This window comes from Phoenix dactylifera, chromosome 2, assembly GCF_051530095.1.
Source record: "Phoenix dactylifera cultivar Ajwa chromosome 2, Ajwa_hap1_PhDact_Kaust_v1.1, whole genome shotgun sequence".
Taxonomy (NCBI): Eukaryota; Viridiplantae; Streptophyta; class Magnoliopsida; order Arecales; family Arecaceae; genus Phoenix; species Phoenix dactylifera.
In genome coordinates this window covers 266,908-286,589 of record NC_143191.1, presented here as the reverse complement: position 1 = coordinate 286,589, position 19,682 = coordinate 266,908, and the positions used below count along the sequence as shown (strand labels likewise).

The 19,682-nt window shown below is 41.0% G+C and overlaps 2 protein-coding genes across 5 annotated transcripts; one reads left to right on the top strand and one right to left on the bottom strand.

Moving 5' to 3' along the window:
* The first annotated feature begins 2,720 nt into the window (after window positions 1-2,720).
* On the top strand, window positions 2,721-4,586 carry LOC103714735 (expansin-A8-like). Its single transcript, XM_017844646.5, has 3 exons — window positions 2,721-2,885; window positions 3,203-3,521; window positions 3,651-4,586. Exons 1-3 carry the CDS (start codon window positions 2,747-2,749, stop codon window positions 3,955-3,957), a joined length of 765 nt encoding a protein of 254 aa, XP_017700135.4. The 5' UTR covers window positions 2,721-2,746; the 3' UTR covers window positions 3,958-4,586.
* Window positions 4,587-5,299: 713 nt separating this feature from the next.
* On the bottom strand, window positions 5,300-18,856 carry LOC103714704 (integrator complex subunit-like protein). Of its 4 annotated transcripts, none has more exons than XM_089928605.1 (7): window positions 18,616-18,856; window positions 18,307-18,498; window positions 18,062-18,176; window positions 17,883-17,956; window positions 16,077-16,234; window positions 13,794-13,968; window positions 5,300-6,515 (listed from the first exon to the last, which is right to left on the bottom strand). In XM_089928605.1, exons 1-6 carry the CDS (start codon window positions 18,684-18,686, stop codon window positions 13,802-13,804), a joined length of 777 nt encoding a protein of 258 aa, XP_089784731.1. In that variant the 5' UTR covers window positions 18,687-18,856; the 3' UTR covers window positions 5,300-6,515; window positions 13,794-13,801. The 4 variants fall into 4 exon arrangements, with proteins under 4 accessions (XP_089784731.1, XP_026663318.3, XP_026663319.3 ...); XM_026807517.4 differs by having other exon boundaries at window positions 5,300-5,518; XM_026807518.4 differs by having other exon boundaries at window positions 5,300-5,474.
* Window positions 18,857-19,682: the final 826 nt, after the last annotated feature.

Below are 19,682 nucleotides of genomic sequence, written 5' to 3'. Positions count from 1 at the left end.
GGACCCGAAAATCGGTTAGGTCGACCCAAATTAGACATGCAACCATCACCAAATTCCTCAATCCCCATCCCATCACTCCCTTCCACCCTTAATTCCTCACTAGACAAGCCCAAGCACTCCTCCTCCTCCTCTGGCCCGGCCGAACCTTCGGCATCTGCCATCATGACCCCATCTTCGAGAATCGACTGGCCTGGGTCTGGCTCAAGCGTGAGAGCGGCACTGGGATGAAGGCGGAGAAGCGGCAATTGCATCAACGAGCAGTTTAACAGGAGGCTAGCCGGGTTGGGCCAATCATCACGGTGATGGAACCTCAGTCGCCATTAGACATCACGGTGGTGGAGCAATAGAAAGAGCAGTAGGCCCGAACGAAAATAGAAGATGAAATAGAGGGGGAGAGATATCATGATACCTCAATGGAACCGCAGTTGGTCGACGATAAGAGGCTCGCCTTCACCTTGCCGACGACTGGTACCGGCGATGATGTATGAGCTTCATGGATATTGGAGTGGCAGTAGAGGCAGAGAGACGAGAACCCTAACTGATGACCGATGATTTTGATTAGGGATTGCGATCCAAAATTACTCGGGCCCACTTCTACAGGACTAGCTGTCAGAGGGTCCAATGTGTGTGGCTTGGATGCTTGGGGATATGCTCCCAGCGATTATCCGGTCCCTAGAGGTTCTTTCAATACCGAAAAAGATAAGCTCTAAGGCTGAAATGCATTCGCAGACTCTTGCAGGTGTGGGACCCATCAGGCTAGCTACACATATCCACAGGGAAGCGAATTGTGCAGCTGATTGGGTCGCTTTCTATGCGGCCCACCATTCTGGAGGTTTTATTTGAAGGAAGTGCAACATAGTACCAGAGTCTTTTTCTGCTTTGTTATTTTTGAATTTTGTTGGCTGTATTCACACCCGTAGGGTGTGAGCCGGGCTAAAATGCGTTCAAGTTGGTGCCACCTGTTTCAAGATCACCTTGTTTTTAAACAAAACAGTGTTAAATAAAAAAAAAAGAAAAAGAATAAAAAAAGAAAACAATCTTGCATTTAACCTAGACTAAAATCCACGGATGATGCTACTGGAATAGGATGCTCACATTTCCTAGTCTCCGAAGATTGCCTACTGTATATGTATAACGGCTGGAATGCTATTCCTGGTTCCTACCCGATGCCCGTCAAGAGGGCACAGGCTGTTCTCATGTGCTTGGCTCTTTCTGGGAAATTTTATGGTGGCTGGACTACAAGTTAGGATCATCATAGCTCCTCGAACATTATTGTAGTTATTATAGAACAACAGCATGACTATGACAGATAGCACAAACTAACGAGCTTATAGAACAAACTATCGAGCTTACCTATTATTTTTTTGGGGCAGGGATCGTGTCCATGAGTCCAAATCTGAACTCAAAGTCGATGGCAATTATACCTTGTCTATCAGTTTGAGATGCTAAAAATGCGAAAAACATCTCCTTCAGGCTTCATCCATCTTATCCCTAGCTTGCAGGCATGCATGAAGGTTAAATTACAGAGGAGGTTCAATTCAGAGGGGTGCTGACAAAAGAAATGGCGTCAGCAGATTCTTGAAGCCTTTTGCAAGACTACTGTGAAGGCAAGGACAAATATCACGGGAATTGACGAATTAATGGCGCGGTCTTAATTTCTCCACAATTGGAGTAGGGGCTGCAACCAAGTTGTTGCTCGCTCGGCAAAGCTAGAGTTGACCTGCTGCACTCCAGGATGCACATGCATGCGGTCATCAACCACACCGGAGTTAATTGCTTTTGAGCATATAAATGGAGTCACAGGCTCTCTCTCCCTTCCTTTTTCCGTCCCCATGGGAATAGCACCACGACCATGGGTTAAAGAGAGGTAGAGGGAGGCCCATGTGCTGCATGTGTTCTTGCTTCAAGTCTGGGAAAGTCCATGATACGGGAGCGCATCCTCAAGCCTTTCACGTGTAATTCTTAATTACAACAGTTCCTATTCGGAATCTTAGCTTTGACATGCAGTTCGTGATGCTGGTGCAACCATACACCTATTATATATATCCACCGGCATCATCTCTAGCTTACGGAGTTGGACCCTTGAATTGGTCTAAGAATTAACCATGTGATGGATCGCAAACTTCCGGTGTACACTTCCGGCCTCCTTGTACTACGGGAGTGCATGTTCTAACTAACTTCTCCAATGTAATGAAGTTTACTAATAATAATAATAATAGGGAAAGAATGATCGTTTGGTTTGTCTTGGATTAAAAAAGACCGAGTTGGATTGCGACCTCCATTTCTACGCTCCTTGGGTGGTGGCTACCTCTAGGCTAATAGTCGGGCACAAGCAATTTTTTATATGACAGTATGGAAGGAAAACGTGTTTCCTCTGACGTCGCAGGTACACGTCATAATAAATTTACGGAAAATGGTGCTATTGGGGATATGGAATCCAATCAAGTTGCAGGAAACTCGAAGTCGAACTATTGTAGGACTTGCATTGCCGGGCAACTGGCATGAGAATGCTGCATTGGAGGTCAACTGGGCTACATTGGGAAGTAATGGGCTTGCATGCGGTCAACTAAAACAAGCCGCAGACATATGATCGTGCTTCTTCTTTAATAGAAGAGGAAATTTAGAGTGGTTGAAGCAGTTGAAGAGCTAAGATGTGGTACATTATAAAGAGAGAGGTAATGGATTGAATTCGGAAAAGCATGCAGTAGCAGCCTATCAGCTCCGCTATCCGGTTTTGCGAAGAGACATGGAGAAGGCTGCTAGCTTCGGAGCTACCCTGCTGATATTGGTGGCCTCGCTCGCCTCTGAATCTAGAGGATCGATGGCCCAATGGATACCTGCCTCTGCCACATTCTATGGAGGAGGTGATGCTTCTGGCACCATGGGTAGGTGGACCTGCACCATATTCCCTTAGCCTTTATCTATGTTTATACCCGACGTCTGTTTTGCGCTGCTTTAAATTAGGTCTTTGCATGCATGATCCTAGTCTTTGCTCATCAGACACCAAATGTAAACTCGAGAAGCCTGACTTTGATGATAATAAACCTAATGCACAAAAGAGATTAGGCAAAGAACTCGATCTGTGAGACTTCTCATTTCCACGTTCTGAGATTCCAAAAATACTGCATGCTTCCTGTCCAAATTAATCCTTTTGGGCCGGATGATATATAGAGCTTTTGAGCGAGCGTCGGCATGAACGCAGGGGGAGCTTGTGGCTACGGAAATCTATACAACGATGGATATGGTATCGAGAACGCGGCGCTGAGCACGGCGCTGTTCAACAGCGGCGGCTCGTGCGGTATGTGCTTCCATATAGTTTGCGATGCAAGCAAGTCACCGTGGTGCAAGAAGGGCACGTCCATTACAGTCACAGCTACCAACTACTGCCCGCCCAACTACGACCTGCCCAATGACAATGGCGGGTGGTGCAACCCACCGAGGGAGCACTTCGACATGTCTCAGCCTGCCTGGGAGACCATCGCCATCTACCGAGGGGGGATAGTGCCCGTTTACTACAGGAGGTAATGCCATTCTCGAGCGCAGCAGCGCAGACCAGAGCATATATAAGCTAAGCTTTAGATGGTTGTTTGGGCATACATATATATATATATATATATATATATATTCATCTCTGACTAGAGCATTCGCAGGGTTTCATGCCAGAGGACTGGAGGCATCAGGTTCGCCATCAACGGCAGGGACTACTTTGAACTGGTTCTAGTGTCCAATGTAGGGGGCAGTGGCGTGGTCTTCGGCATGTGGATCAAAGGATCCGGAACTGATTGGATTGTTATGAGTAGGAACTGGGGCATGAACTGGCACACCCTTACCTACTTGAATGGACAGAGCCTGTCCTTCCGGGTGCAGACCGATGATGGCCGGGTCAAGACCGCATATAATGTGGCACCTTCCACCTGGAAATTTGGCGACACCTACGCCACATCAATCCAATTTTAACAATTGATCTGGAATTGTCCTCTTCTTTTGACTCTCAGGCAGTTTCAGCACACTGCAGCAACACCATGCCGCTCTGATCTTCTTGTGTCATTTCTTCCCTTTTCCCTCTTTACTCTTATCAGATTTTGAGTTGCCTAGGCAGCGGCTTTAGATTAAAGTAGCCCACCTAGCAGCATGATTCTGTGGAATAAACGATAAAAGCTCCCCTTGCATCCAGGCTTCCGTTCGCAAGTTCCTTTTATACTTTCAGTATAAAGCTAAGGCAATCCTGAAGCTGAATCCAGGGCCGACCATCTTTTTCGTTAAATCAAGAAAATAAAAAAGATGCCGGTGGAGCTCGTTGAATTATCTGATCTGATGAGCTTAATATTAGTGCACTAAGGGTGATAAACCAGGTCTGCTCGATACTACATTTCGTTGTGTTTGTAAACTTGAAGAGGACTTGAAATTTTAGTTCCTCACTGATAATATGATGTGTTAGTAGAAAATATTACACACTGATCGGCAGTCTCGATGATCTAATTTTATGTCATCAATAGCCCACAATCCACATCATATAGAGCTTGATCAACAATTAGCGAACATGATAGATGACGATTGAGACTGTGGCCTTCATTTATTTCTCTCTTTACCATAGCTCGTGCAGTCGCATGGTTGTGATCATCCAGGCATCAGAACAACAGCAGAACCAAGTCCGTCGAGCTACTTGTGAATTTTCGAGGCAAAAAATGAAGATCAAAACAAATTGACGTGGTATACCTAGATTTATTCTAATACATCATCTAATCCTTCATCGACAACATGCCAACACTCGGTGATAAGGTATTGATTGATAACAACTTAACAATGTCATTAACAAATTACTATATGAAATTATAGATTCATAAACATTAAAATGAGAAATATTGCAGCCCTATTGCAGACTACTCCACAAACATCTATAGGAGAGTTCCATACATTTATTATACCCACTAAGCACCATATTTTTAGTTGAAAAATGACAACTATTATGCAATTAACAAAGCATCTAAAGGTGCATTATTAAAATAAGAGTCCGCAAGGACATTATGAATACCCATAATGATCATGAGATCATGAAATCACATTCATAGGTCTGGAATATCAGTTTGTGCTGATTTGGCTCATGCAACAGAGCATCCCCCACCATGAAGTTAAGAAACTCATTGTGCAACCGTGCTTTTCAATTGTTAAAGACCAAAATTTTGACAGGATAGGCAAGAAGGGATTCCAAATGAGAGTATAAAAGCCAATCGATACAAGTTCATAGATTGATTTTCTAAATCAACTACATGGAAAAAAAACATGTCACTTGGAAGCAGTCAACTGCGAAGCATAGCTTACATTTCCTTCAGATTACTTCCTTCCTTCAGCACATTGCCCGTGCAGTACTATTTTAAGCATCTCCCAAAGTAGCAATCCCACAATCCTTCACCTAGCCTGTCTACCTCAAGAGATGCCACATCATCATCCATTACATTCTCCTGCCTCTAGCCTCCCTGCAAATATTATTTTCTCACCATCTTCATCCCGTTCACGCTGACTTCGATAAAAAGCAGCACAGTTCAATGTGATTGTCATGTATGCTAAAGTTCACTTCACCATAAACTTGATATACTCTGAATTCAGCCATTGCCCTATTGACAAGTAAGATCTTTCTTGCCACTGCATAGCACATACTGCAGTGGAAAGTAAAAGAGGAAAAAGAAAGTGCAGAATTTTCGAAAACATAGGGCAGAACATGGAGAGAAGAAAGGCACAGGAGAGTGAGAAGGCAAGAGCCAGAAGATTATGCAGGGCATTCTCCAAATTAGCGTAAAGGTTTTCCAACAGAACAAGCAGACATGGCTACTTAAGAGGTTAAAATTATCCATGTAGCCTGCACGCTTGGATTTATAGAAGAGAATATATTCTCCAGACTTCATGGTGGGTCGTTATTACTGGGTGGAGCTCTATGCTTGTCTAGTGGAAGCCAAGTTGGAAAGCAGAACATAATCTTTAAAATTGTAAAAAATAAAAGGTGTGCTTTAGAAGAAGAACTGCACGAGAATAGAGCCATGTTTTTGCCATCAACATGGACCCTGAACTGCAAACAAGAGCTGCATGATGGGTTATGCTTTTCGACACTGATGGACAAGCATACCAACCATCCATAACCAAACGTATCTCCCTCTTCTTACGTGCTCTCAATAGCCACTTATCTCCAGATTCCTTTCTAGAATTTCTTTCTTCCACAACAGAAACTGATGCTATCAACATACTTCAATATTAGTTATAGTATTATTGAATCTGATGCTTAGTCTAATCAAGAATAGTACTGGTTCCTGGACTAGATGCCCATATACTTCTTTGCGGCGAAACAAAGGTGATCTCAAGTAATTTTTTTCAGTACAGAAGATGGTACAAGAAAAACGTAATAGGAATTAAATTTAAGAAAAATATTCAAGAAATTCATGCAGTCGTTTTCAATAGATCAAGCATAGGCAGGTATGAGAGGCTTTCCGTAACTGGAACATCATATGCATCACCAAACTTCTTTTCTGCACAGCACAAATATACAGAGAGTTCACTATTTTGCCCCTTCACGGATCTTTGAGTTTAAATTGGTTCATCTTGGCAAGCAAAACAATTATTCTAGGTAATTCCTTCTTTACTAATTGAAATAATTCTTTGACATAGAAAAAAATGAGAAAGAAAGCAATTAATCACTGCTCCTCAAACTTAAGCAAAAGCCAACCAGCTCTCTCCTCTAGAAATTAGGAATCATTTTTCAAATAATAATGGAAATACAATGTCCAAAATATTTGCTTCATCATAAGTATCCATATAGTTTGAGGACAACCAATTTTCAGGCTTTCATACATGTTAGGAATATATGTTATTTCATTGCCAGATAACATAAGTGAACCTTATATTGCAGCTTGGTTGTTTTCCACAGGTCCATAGATATCTAATACTGAATGCTGAACACCATATTATATGATAAGATGGGCTAACCTCTTTTTAAGAGCAAGAGCATCCATTTGCATCAAATTTCGAGTCGTTGAATCAAGATTATGCCAAATACAATGATCTAGAAAGTTAATTTTTAAAAAAAAGAAAAACCCTTCCCCGCTGTTGCAAGCCAGATATGTGCAACCCTACGGTTCAACTACCCTAATCATAATTGCCTAGGGCACCATGAGTTAGATCCATTGAAAGTGGTCATATGGAGGCCCGAGAACTCTCAAGGAACCATGTGGATCAAGCTCTGATCCAATCGCAAACATTTACTGTGCAAACATTCCAATGGCAAGTCAACTGCAGTCAAAAGGCAGTTGATGGTGAACAACTCACCATTAGAAGTGGTGCCCGACAGCGCCACATTCACCATTAGAAGATTTCCAATGATGCTTTTCAATCACCGTCAAAACCAGAAAGGTCCATGTCCCACCTCTATTCCGCTGGCCATGTATCACCGTCAAAAGACTTTTGACAATTCCATGTTCACCATCGAAACCACCTTCTAGAAGATCCAACTGCACATTACCAAATATCTGAAGGACTGGGGGCCAAGTCCAAGTCGAGGATCAAGACTAAGAAAATTGATGGTGAACCTTTCATCATCAAATTAGATCTGACAGTAGCATAACTACCATTCGAAGCATTGCAATGGTAGCTAGGTTGCTAGCGGAACACTTTTCCTTTCTAGGAACACCCTTTCAGTGAAAAGACTTAGTTTAGATGATTTAGGAGCATTATTTCATTCAAGTTTTTCAAGGATTCAGATAACATCCAGTTGTTCTTATTCCTTGTATATGCCTCAAAAGCATGGCATGCCGTACCGGCCCGTACCAACCCGTACCTGTCTGGGCTGAGACCGGTACCGGATCAGCGTGGAATCCGGTACCGAGAGCTTTTCATTAGAAAACCGGCCGGTACAACTGCCGTACCGGGCCGCCACCGATACGCCGACCGGTACCGGTATGGCGGTCGTACCGGGCCGCCACCGATACGCCGACCGGTACCGGTATAGCGGACCTTGCTCAAAAGTCTATAAATATTCCCCTACGTACCCCTTGTTTTCACAAGTTAATGAGAATTATCTTTTTTGGATGCTATTTTGCTCCTTTTTCCTTGCTTGATGAATTCTGTACAAGTCTCAATAGATTCTAGAAATGACAGCAAGGCCAACTAGGGGATTCCTTGGCTGTGGCATGCTTTGAGGCATCAGTTGGTAGATTCCTTGGCATTTAGAAGCTCTTTGGTCGCAAAGTGAAGAAACTACTAGGTATCTTAGCTCTTAGATCTAGTTTGCCTAGGACTCTAGTTTTTTAAATGAATTTCTTACTTTGTAACTTCTAGATTTAAGTCATATCTTGCTTAAGAAAATTAATTTCTTGCTTAGATATTTACAATCTTCCACTACTTCACTCTAAATCTAATGCTAGGCCTTCTCCACCCTCATCAACAAATTTTAGTATTAAAGCAAGTTTTTTCCTAGTTTCCCTTACGCTGGTAACTTGCCACACCAGAATTGCCATAATAACAACTAGAACCAGCAGCCTCGCAAGGACAAAATAAAATAGTGCACTTGACCATAGACGACTTCTTTAGAAAGTCGGAGCAAGCAGCATTCCAAAATTAGCTAGCCTCAATTAATGACTATTTCAATTGGCATCACTTATCCGATGAGAAGCAAGTCCAATTTGTCAAAGCTAAGTCGAAAGGCCCAGCCCACAGCTGGTGGTCTACTATGGCACGACACCTATCACAACATGGGCTCAAAGGATAAACTGTAAGATTGCTACATTTTCTATGACTACTCATGAACCCTTTACACTTGGATGCTCCAGCTGAAGCAAGGTGCAAACGTGGAAGCGGAGGAGAGAGGAAGGAGAGCGAGGAGAGAATTCAACTCAAATGTGGAGAAAAAAGATTTCAATTGCTCCAAGCGTTTGAAAGGTTCTGCCTCAATAAGAGTGAGGTCATCCTCTTTTATAGACCAAAAACATAAACTGGATTTCAAGCATTCTTGGAGTCCGAAAGTTAGCTCTGCCGCTCGTAGCCGACAGATAAAAGAATGACAAGACTAAAGAAAGAAGGAAAAACCGAAAAGACTCAAAGCAATTTGCTTTTCAGAAAGTAAAGCATCTTGCTTTTAAAAAAGTTGCTTTTTGAAAAGTCGATTCCTTTTTCTTTGGCTGGAGTGATTTCTTCCACCTGAAGAAAAGTTGAAGTTGACATAAAGTTAAAGTAGCTTTATGAAAAGTAAATTCCTTGTGCCAGAGACTTCTCCCTTTGAGGATGTGCTGGCATAAAGCTGACTTGACTTAAAGTGGCTTTATGGAAAGGAGATTCCCTTTGTCTGGAGGAAAGGAGATTCCTTGGCTCCGAAGCAATGCTCTGTAAGGCTAATGTAGACATAAAGCTGCTTTATTACAGCTGAAACGACTTTATCGGGCGCCAAAAGTAGATTCCTTCTGATGATGGTCCGCCGAAAGCTGATTCCTTCTGGATGAAGCTTGCCAAAGGTGGATTCCTTCTGTTTGGTGGCTCAACTACTGATTTGGCTGATCACATGTCTCGGTCTGCTGAGGCTGATGACGATCAGTCTGAGTGATGGGCAGCCTCTTTGCCTTTGCCTTTGTCCTGTGAATTGAGCTTGATTGGCTGGAATTTGATTGCTCCTTTTCTTGGTCTGGTGGCAAGAACTCTCTGCCACATGGCTTCTGTCTTGTCATCTGGTCCGAGAGATTGTGCTTCATCTTCGTAGAGGTCTTGAGATTCCCCTGCTAGGCATCTGTATTTGTTGTTATTCTCTGGGGAAGATGCAGAGGATGAATTGGTCTTCATGGAGGCAGTTGACATTAGATGTGCCTCGAATGTGCAGTAAAATTGCTGCTTCATATGATCAAAATATTTGACCATGATCTCCTCAATGCAGTGAGGATGCTTTCTTGCGAACTTATTTTTTAAGTTAACAAAATAGCTATCATGAAGGTCAGTTGATTGCTGAGATATGGCATGTTGATTTATGCTCTTATAAAAAATTAAATTAGTTTTTATGGTAATGATTATGTCGTCATATTTTTCTCTGGGCATGCCCAGCCACCACTTATATGGCATGGATATGAAAATGGGCCCTATCCGCAAAAATGGAAGCCAAAAAAAATCTTCCTGCGCTTAAAAAAAAGTTTTTATATAAGTGGTGGCTGGGCATGCCCAGAGAAAAATATGATGACATAATCACCACCATAAAAAACTAATTTAATTTTCTATAGGAGCATGAATCAACATGTCATATCTCAGCAATCAGCTGACCTTCATGATAGCTATTTTGTTAACTTAAAATAAGTTTGCAAGAAAGCATCCTCACTGCACTGAGGAGATCATGGTCAAATATCTTGATCATATGAAGCAGCAATTTACTGCACATTCGAGGCACATCCAATATCAACTGCCTCCATAAAAACCAATTCATCCTCTGCATCTTTACCAGAGGATAATAACAAATATAGATGCCTAGCAGGAGAATCTTAGGACCCCTACGAAGACGAAGCACAGTCTTTCAAACCAGAGAACAAGACAGAAGCTATGTGGCAGAGAGTTCTTGCCACTAAACCAAGAAAAGAAGCAATCAAGTTTCAAGCAATTAAGCTCAATTCACAGGACAAAGGCAAAGGCAAAGAGCCTGCCCATCACTCAGACTGATCGTCATCAGCCTCAGCAGACCGAGACATGTGATCAGCCAAATCAATAGTTGAGTCACCTAACACCAAACAGAAGGAATCCACCTTCGGCAAGCTTCATCCAGAAGGAATAAGCTTTCGGCGGACAATTATCAGAAGGAATCTACTTTCGGCGCCCGACAACGTCGCCTCAGCTGTAATAAAGCAGCTTTATGTCTACATTAGCCTTACAGAGCATTGCTTCGGAGCCAAGGAATTTTCTTTCCTCCATAAAGCCACTTTAAGTCAAGTCAGCTTTATGCGAGCACATCCTCAGAGGAAAAAATCTCTGGCACAAGGAATCTACTTTTCATAAAGCTACTTTAGCTTTATGCCGATATCAGCTTTTCTTCGGGCGGAAGAAATCACTCTAATCAAAAAAAAAAAGGAATCGGCTTTTCGAAAAGCAACTTTTGTAAAAGCAAGATGTTTTACTTTCTGAAAAGCAAATTGCTTTGAGTCTTTTCGATCTTTCCTTTTTCTTTCTTTAGTCGTGTCATTCTTTTACCTATTGGCCACAAGCAGCAGAGCTAACTTTCGGACTCTAAGAATGCTTGGAATCCAGTTTATGTTTTTGGTCTGTAAAAGGGGACGACCTCACCCATGTTGAGGCAGAACCTTTCAGACCCTTGGAGTAATAGAAATCTCTTTTCTCCACATCTGAAATGCGTTCTCTCCTCGCTCTCCTTCCTCTCTCCTCCGCTACCACGTTTGGCATCCGAGCTTATTCTAGGGTTCATTTCAACGAGATCCCAATCCAACAGGTGGCCAAGTTTTAACTACTATAGTCATGATTACCTATACCTGCGGCCCCATGAGTTAGACTCATCAGAAGGTTCATATGGAGGCTCGATAACTCTCAAGAAGCCATGTGGATTGAGCATCTAGTAGCAAACATCCCACCACCAGAAATGTTTCAATGGCAAGCTAACTCCATCAGGAGGCAATTGATAGTGAAAAAGTGCTCAACAACACCTCATTCACTACCAAAAGTCTTCCAAGAGCATCACAATCACCATTAGAACAAGATGGGTCCACGTCCCACCTTTATTCCAATGGCAATATAATTGCCACTGGAAGACATTTGACATATCCATGTTCAACATCAAAAGCCACCTTCTAGAAGACCTGCGGATGAAGCAACTGACTCTAAGCCCGACTCCTTCAAATTGAATAGCACAGGATCAACTGTCCGAAGGACTAGAGACCAAATCTGAGTCAAAGGCCAAGATTGAGAAAACTGATGACTTTCATGTCAAAAAAAATCCTACAAGACCATAAGTATTGCCTGAAGCATTCAGGCAGCAGCTAGGTCGTCGTGGGAACACTTTTTCTTCTACAAGTGCCCTTTTAGTGAGAAGTCTTAGTTCATGTGTTTTATGAGCTTTTTTTAAAAGCTTTCCAAGGAATCTAATAACATCCAGTCATTCTTATCCCTTACAGGCATCCTTGATCCTATAATATGCACCTCTTATTTTCACAAGTTAATGAGAATTATTCTTTTGGGTGCTATCTTTCTCCTTTTTCCAGTGTAGTAAAATCTATGCAAGTCCTGATGGATTCTGGGAATAATGGTGAGGCCAATTGATGAATTCCTTGGTCGCAACGTGCTTCAATGGATTAGTTGGCGAATTCCTTACCATGTAGAAACCCTTTGGTAGTAAGGCGAAGAAGCTACTAGGTATGCCTAGCTTGTAGATCTAGTTTCCCTAGCCTTTCTAATTTTCAAATTAATTTCTTTCTTTCAGACTTCTAGGTTTTGATCATATCTTGCTTAAGACGACTAATTTCTAAGATAATTATAGTTTCCGCTCTATTTTGAAGCTAATGTCAAGTCTTCTCAGCCTGCATCACCCTCTCTCCCCATCCTTCTTCTCTCCCTCTGTACCTCCCACACCAGGCCCCCTCATCCATTCACTACCCACCAACATCCACTCCTCTTTCATCCCACCACATGTTCCACCCCTTCTTTGCCTCAGCTCCACCATGGCTACCTCCCGTTTGCTTCCCAATCCTCTAATCACCCCACATCATGCTCATAACAACCCATCTCCACCATCCTCCACCATTAGACCAACACCACTAGCCCCTTCCTCCACCAACTACATCGACAATCTTGCTCTTCCTCTATCATAACCCACCTCCACCACCCTTGTCCTTCATTTGCTCCATTCACCCATCCCACTCCTCTGCCACAAGCCCATCGCCCCAACATGTTTGCATTCATCAACCCTCCACGGGCCATGAACATTGGTGGCAATCACAATAGAGGAATTGGGTTAAGGTTAGTGGCCATAGAAAGGGGTTAAGAAGGGATGGAGGGGATGGGGTAGGAAGTGAAGCTGGAGGATGGGTATGGTGGAAGGGTGGATAACAATTAGGGATGATAGTGATGTGATAATGACGGTAATGGGAGAAGTGATGGATGAAGGTGAAAAGGGAAAGGACAATACAAGACATGGCAAAACGCAACAGGAGGTTGATAGTTGGGGCTTATTCAAATTCAAGAGAGATGATTCTCATTTATCTAAACTGATCATATTTGACCCAATGATTTAAAATATGACAGGAGATGTCCCATAACATGAGAATAATCCAACTCTTATATGGCTAGGTTTTGTCAATAATCTGATTTTATTAATGTCAAAAAAGTCTAGCTGAGTCTTCTATGGCTAGACATATTGAAAGAAAGAAAAAGAATATTACTGAAAATGAAATTAAAAAAAGAAAGGCAGATATCATAAGATTGCAGTTATTTTATCTAGAAAATCTCTACAACACCGCGACTTAAAGCAACAAAACCACTATCACATAACTGATTATGCATCAGTACATAGCAAATAGCAAATGAGAAGTAAGTGTCTTTGAAATGACTATACATATGGCCAAGAGTTTACTATACTTAGAAGAAGAAAAACAACAATTATAACAAACTAATCCCATAAAATGCAAATATCAATTAAAAATGTTCATTAATTTCACAAGAAATTTGCATTTTTGAATTAGTCGAAATCAAATTCTTAGGACCAAAACAAAGAAACAGAAACAATAATTAATAAAAGCCATGCCTAGCCTTTCTTGTTGACTGAGATAATGTTGCAGACTTACATCAACTACTATCTGCGCATGACACGATTTCTTTCTCTCTTGCGAAAACGCTCAAGCATGAACTCATCTGTGGCAGCTTGCCTCCTCCCTGGAGCATCTGGATTGTTAGTTTCAGTTGATTTGGTTCCCACGTCATTAGCTTGCGTACCTCGGTCTTTGTACAATTCTGGATGTTCTGCATGTAGAAAGACTAATACCTATGAATATTCCAAATGCGAAACACATTTGTAGCATCAAGCACGAGTAAAACACAATAACAATTCAAAAAAGGATAGATAATTGATGTAAAGGCCAAATTGAAAAGTTTAGGGATGGCTATAATAACACCTAAGAAAGGCCACTAATTCAATTCTTAAGGATTATGAGAGGAGCACATAGCAGCCAGGCCAGATATAATTAGCAATAAAGGATTTATATTTACAAAGAGATGGCATAGTGGAAACCAGACAATGAAGCAATACTACAAGTTCAGAAACATTAACTTAAAAATGTAGAGAATACAAAAGATTTAGTAAAAAATGAAAGCTGCACTTTGCAGAGATGATTCAGTCTATCAACTGGCTTTTCCATAGTGTTATATGTACTAGTCTAAATAGCATCTCATAGTGAATGTACTGTAGGAGACTACAATCCCAGCCAAAACATTAAGTCAAAAAGATGAAAAAATTTCTTAAAGAATATTATAAAAATTCTTTGAGCTTATTAATTCACTTAGATACCTATTCTCATATTCTATAAATTGCAAAAGCCTATTTTTTATTAACTTTATGGATCGCCAATTTCCTTTCGCATTGATATTCAAATTCACTAGGATGAAATCTATTGCTGCTACTATTTAAGTTGGCTGATTTGTTTATCATGCTTCTCTTTAATTAGCATAAACCACATCTAGAGGGGCCCCAACACCAATAATAGATCAAGTTGATACTTTCATAAATTATGATAATCAATTCACACTTCAGTTAAACAACAAACTTTGAAAGTATATGGGTATAATAACTATCTTTTCACCCACAAACTCTTATCTCAAGAGTAAAAAGCAGAGGTTTTTAATTTCCACCAAAATCAAAATGAAAGGGGCAGCCCAGTGCATGAGGTTTCTACCACTGCGAGACTTGAGGAGGGTTAGATGTACGCAGTCTTATCCCCGCATGTGGAAAAGCTATTTTCATATTTCAATTCCGTGAACCAGTGACATTGAAATCATAATGACACTGAACCCTGATTTTAGTTGTGGTAATTTATTCAAGTTCAACCAAAACTAACCAATTTTGGTCCAGTTTTAGTGATTTTTGCTACTTTCAGTCCAAACTAAGCCTAAGTTTTATATTGCATCATTTTATTATCAAGTACATAGGCTATACAGTATAAACTTTCAAGCAATTTCTTTCTTTTTCCGAATTAAAAGAGCAGATAGACAATAAAAATAATCCTTGATGGGTGGAGGCATCAGAAAAGTCCCTCACAGAAATACTTTATAATGACTTACAACTAAATATAGGACTTTCCAAAGGAATAATAACTTGTGCATATAAAATAAATATAAAATTCAATAATTGCATGTAGATGATTAAATAACCATTTAAATGCTCAAATTCAATAAATTTGTGAATTTTAAAAGCATAAAAAGATTTAATGGAGCAAGCACTAAAAAAGCATCAAACTTTCTAAGTGTAATGAATTTTTGAATAACTTAAGTTCAAGAAATAAATAATTGTGTATGTATATATGTTCGACATATGTATGTAACTATCCACATATGTATTTAGTATGTATACATGCAAGGTTAACAAACTGGATACCGGACTCTATACCTTTATCATGCTAATACAATGTTGGTATATGCTCGGTGCAGAGATTGGTTTGGCATACCGACACTCATTGTGCCTCCCATATCGAGTCTTGGTTCAGTATTGGCACAGTCTGGTATGCCCAGTATGGGATGGTATGCACCAATATGGCAAACCTTGTATGTGTGTGTATGTATGTTCACAATTTTGACAATTAGTATACTTGATAACTTTCACTTATATCAATATTAGCTTCAACTAAATAAATAAAAAACTTATATAACATAAAAAATTTCATTCATTTATTTTTTTCCTGCAACTTTTCAAACAATTTTGATTTTTTTTTTTAATTTTTGGTCAAAACTATGAAAGTTGGAGAAAAACTTCCGAATTGTCGAAATTGAAACCCTAAATGGCTAAATGAAACCAAGATACAAGTCTCTCGGATAAACAAATAAGCAAAAAGAGACAACGCCCAACATGCATAACAAACCTCTTCGAAGTTTTTCAGCATAATCTCGACCGCGTTGAAAATAGTCAGCACTGTAACTTGAGGGAATATTCAACTCGGATTTAGTTTTACCCACAAGTCGCTTCTCTTGCAAGAGCTTTTTAGCAGCCTCTGTTTCTTCAATATTTCGTAACTTATATCTGCAGAATTAAAGAAGTGCATGTTTGCAGGGGGGGCTAATAATCACAGTATAAAACTAATAGGAAAAAGAGGGCAATTCAATTTCTGCTGCCTATGAAACAATATGCCATTACACTCTTTTCGCTAAAACATTTAGCTACAAGAGTGATATGCCTCAAAGCATGCACATTGATATCTTTATTGAAATCATCTCTAGCACATTTAGTCCATTTAGGCAAACATTACATACAAAATGCCATTGGTGTCACTTCAACTACTCTAGCACAATTGATCAACACTGATAATATATGTGTCACTAACATTCAGCTATACAACCATGTCATCCAATAATAAATTATTTGTTGAATCTCATAACAAGAGATAGCTTCATGATTTTAACTACAAGAGGAATGCGGTTGTAAAAAAAAGGAGATTTTGACTCTTAAAGACAAAGTAGGCCTTAATATGTACACGTTTGCAAAATTGGTTTTGAGTAAGAATCTGATGATATTCATTGAGTGACCTAGGCCTTGTTTAGATTGGTGGTATTACATTTGACATGAAGACAAGTAACCAAATTTATGTTCCAAGTTTTAAATTTTCCACAAGTAAGAGCATAGCTATTACTTTTTTAGAAACACACTTTGAAGAGGAGCAGGTAGAAGGAAATTTCATGATGTCAAGAGGTAAATGAACTGCAATAGCATGGGCAGACACTAGAACTGAAGTGGACAGGATTTGGACATACAAAGTGAGGTTGATCCAGGAAACAGAAGCCAGTGTGTGAAAAAAATTATAATAAAATCTGTTATAACAGAGATATTATATTAAGTTTGATTAAGTGATGTTTCTTACAAAGTTATTGAAATTGCCACAAATTTAAGGTAAAAAATGCCAATGCTGTTCAAGCACTAAGTAGCTTGAAGGCATCCAAACAGGAAGTTCTTGTGACTAAGAGAAGGAGAAAAACATTACACAGCAAGCACTGACAGATGTAATTTAATAAAAAGGGAAATCTCAATTCTCACATATCTCTAATTCCCACCACTCTACCTTGTACTGTTAATTATCATTTTCCCTTTCGTCTTCCCTATGGACCCTAGCCATGTGAACTATTGTAGTTTCCTCTTCCAACTAATATTCCAGTCATCTCCCCTGAATGTGCAAGTTGAGGAAACCAACAGATTCCCTGAGAAGCAAGTACAAAAGACAGGGGGAATGTAACATATGGCAGTCCCATTTCTCAAGTACGGTCCTAGGAAAAGAAACCACCTATTCCCACCATGGAGACTAGTCCATTCTACGAGGTGATTATGAAATCTTGGTGGCTTGGTCCAATCAAGGCGCTGAAATATTGCAGACAAACTATAATGGTTACTGCAGATAATGATATTGCAGCAAATAGTTGGCCAAAATATCTTCAATGAGTTTAGTCATTGAAGCCGCATATATTCTTAAAGCTGAATATAAAAAGTCCAAATTCTATTCTTTAAGCAATAAGCATGATTCAATTTTAAGTCATGTTTGCAAATAGAAATCTTACAAGGGTACAAGTCATACATACACATACATTTCTCAACTGACAGAGACATCCACAGGTACTTAGAAAGAGAATCAAAATTAAAGGCAGGTAAAAAGTAGCATGGAGGAGAAGATAACAAAACATACTCGATGGGAAGCTGAACCTCAGCAATGCCGGTGGTCCACTGAGTAGAACTCTCTTCTGAGTTCCTCTTTTTCACCTGCAAGAAAACCGATCACAGAAAAACCGCCACTTTAATGCGTAATCTATCTAGCAAGAAGGTGACGTTCAAAAGGGGCGAAATTTTCTCTTTTTGGTCATTGACCTTGAGATGCTCCGGCACAACATAGAGTTCATCCATGGGATCCTTCTCTTCTTTGTCACCAGCATCGATCTTCTTGCCTCTCCTCTTGGCCAACTCCTGCTCCACATACTTCAACCTTGAAAACAGACAACAGACCGAATTAATGATAGGAAGGATCAAAGGATTCTAATTTCGGGCGCGCGCCCGCAGAAAGAGAGGGAGAGACATAAAGAAAGAAGGAAAGGAATTAGTTTTGATATAGATACATGTTGGGGTCCTCGACGGTCACGGCGGTCTCCTGGGCAAAAGTGTCCTGGAGGACAAGGTCCTCCTTCTCGCCATCGGCATCAGCCTTCTCGCCGGGGCGGCGAGGAGCGGATTCGGCGGTGGGGAGGGCGGGGATCCCCGGCTTCCGTTCCCGCTGCTTTTGAAGGAACTTCACCTCCTCCAACACCAACCTGGCAAAACAAAACAAAACAAAACAAAACCAAACCAAAGAAAACAATACGAGCATTTCAGCCAAATCTTTTTTGATTTCGATCGATACAAACCCTAGAGGGCATGCATATGCACACCTGCGCTCCTCCTCGTCTTCGGAGTCAGGGTCTTGCTCGAGGCTCCGCTTCCGGAAATTTTTGGTGGGCATCCTCCTCCTCCTCCTTCCGTCCTTCGCTTCTTTTGAATCTGGACCAAGAAAAACCCCAAGGAGCTTCTTACATCTGGAGGACGGATTTCGCCGATGCTGCCAGAATCGGACACAAGCACGAAGCAACGCAATGGATGCCCACCGGTTACTGTTGTGCTGCCCTTGGTTCGAGTCAAATAACCTAATTATTCCTCCTCTTTTTTCTTTTTTTTTCTTTTTTTTCTTTTTTTTTTTTTTTTTGGGTGAAAACGGCTACTCATATCATATAACTCGAACGTGAGTACATCCTGCCAAATCACGGAAAAGTAAAGAATACAAAGGACAGGGAATATCTGAAACAGACGTCCAAATAACATCCCCAGAATGTCAGGCGACATAGGAGGCGACCCAGTCTGCTGCACTGTTCGCTTCCCTAAACACGTGTGTTGCCCGAAAGCCGCCCAGCATCTGAGCCATCCTGCGAATCTCCCGGATAAGGGGATGACCATCACCAAACCTATCCGCCCCTCGAACCCAATCAATCACCATGGAGGAATCTCCCTCGAGGTACACCCGCTCGGCACCAAGAACCAACCTCGCATAGGATATACGCTCCCAGGCTGCCCTCAGCTCAGCTCCCACTACCGTAAGTCCCGGCGTGCGGCGACCTCCTGCAGCTATCATCCTACCAAAATGGTCCCTGATCACAAAACCAACCCCTCCAGTCACACCATCCACTGACCTACTGCCGTCGAAGTTAACTTTGATATAGCTAAGGGGTGGGGGTACCCAAGAAATAAGGGCAAATCGGGGCGCTAAAAAAGCGTGACGAGTACCCCAGGTGTCCCTATGTACAAATTATTCCTCTTTAAGGTTTGCCCCTATGTACAAATACAATAACAGCATATATCCTATAAAAAATGACATTTTCTACTGTGTTCCAAAGGGCAAGTCCTCATTCGCGGCAAGTTCGTGGTAGCATTGGCGGGGAGGGTTTTGGCTTTGCCAATCCTCACT

Excerpts from the sequence above, each read along its gene's own strand:
- LOC103714735 (XM_017844646.5), top strand. The coding sequence starts at position 2,747 with ATGGAGAAGGCTGCTAGCTTCGGAGCTACCCTGCTGATATTGGTGGCC. Across the intron at positions 2,886-3,202 it reads TGATGCTTCTGGCACCATGG|GGGGAGCTTGTGGCTACGGA; the intron begins GTAGGTGGACCT and ends GCATGAACGCAG. Across the intron at positions 3,522-3,650 it reads GTGCCCGTTTACTACAGGAG|GGTTTCATGCCAGAGGACTG; the intron begins GTAATGCCATTC and ends GAGCATTCGCAG.
- LOC103714704 (XM_089928605.1), bottom strand. The coding sequence starts at position 18,686 with ATGCCCACCAAAAATTTCCGGAAGCGGAGCCTCGAGCAAGACCCTGAC. Across the intron at positions 18,177-18,306 it reads ACCGTCGAGGACCCCAACAT|GTTGAAGTATGTGGAGCAGG; the intron begins GTATCTATATCA and ends TCTGTTTTCAAG. Across the intron at positions 13,969-16,076 it reads TGCTGAAAAACTTCGAAGAG|AACATCCAGAATTGTACAAA; the intron begins GTTTGTTATGCA and ends TTCTACATGCAG.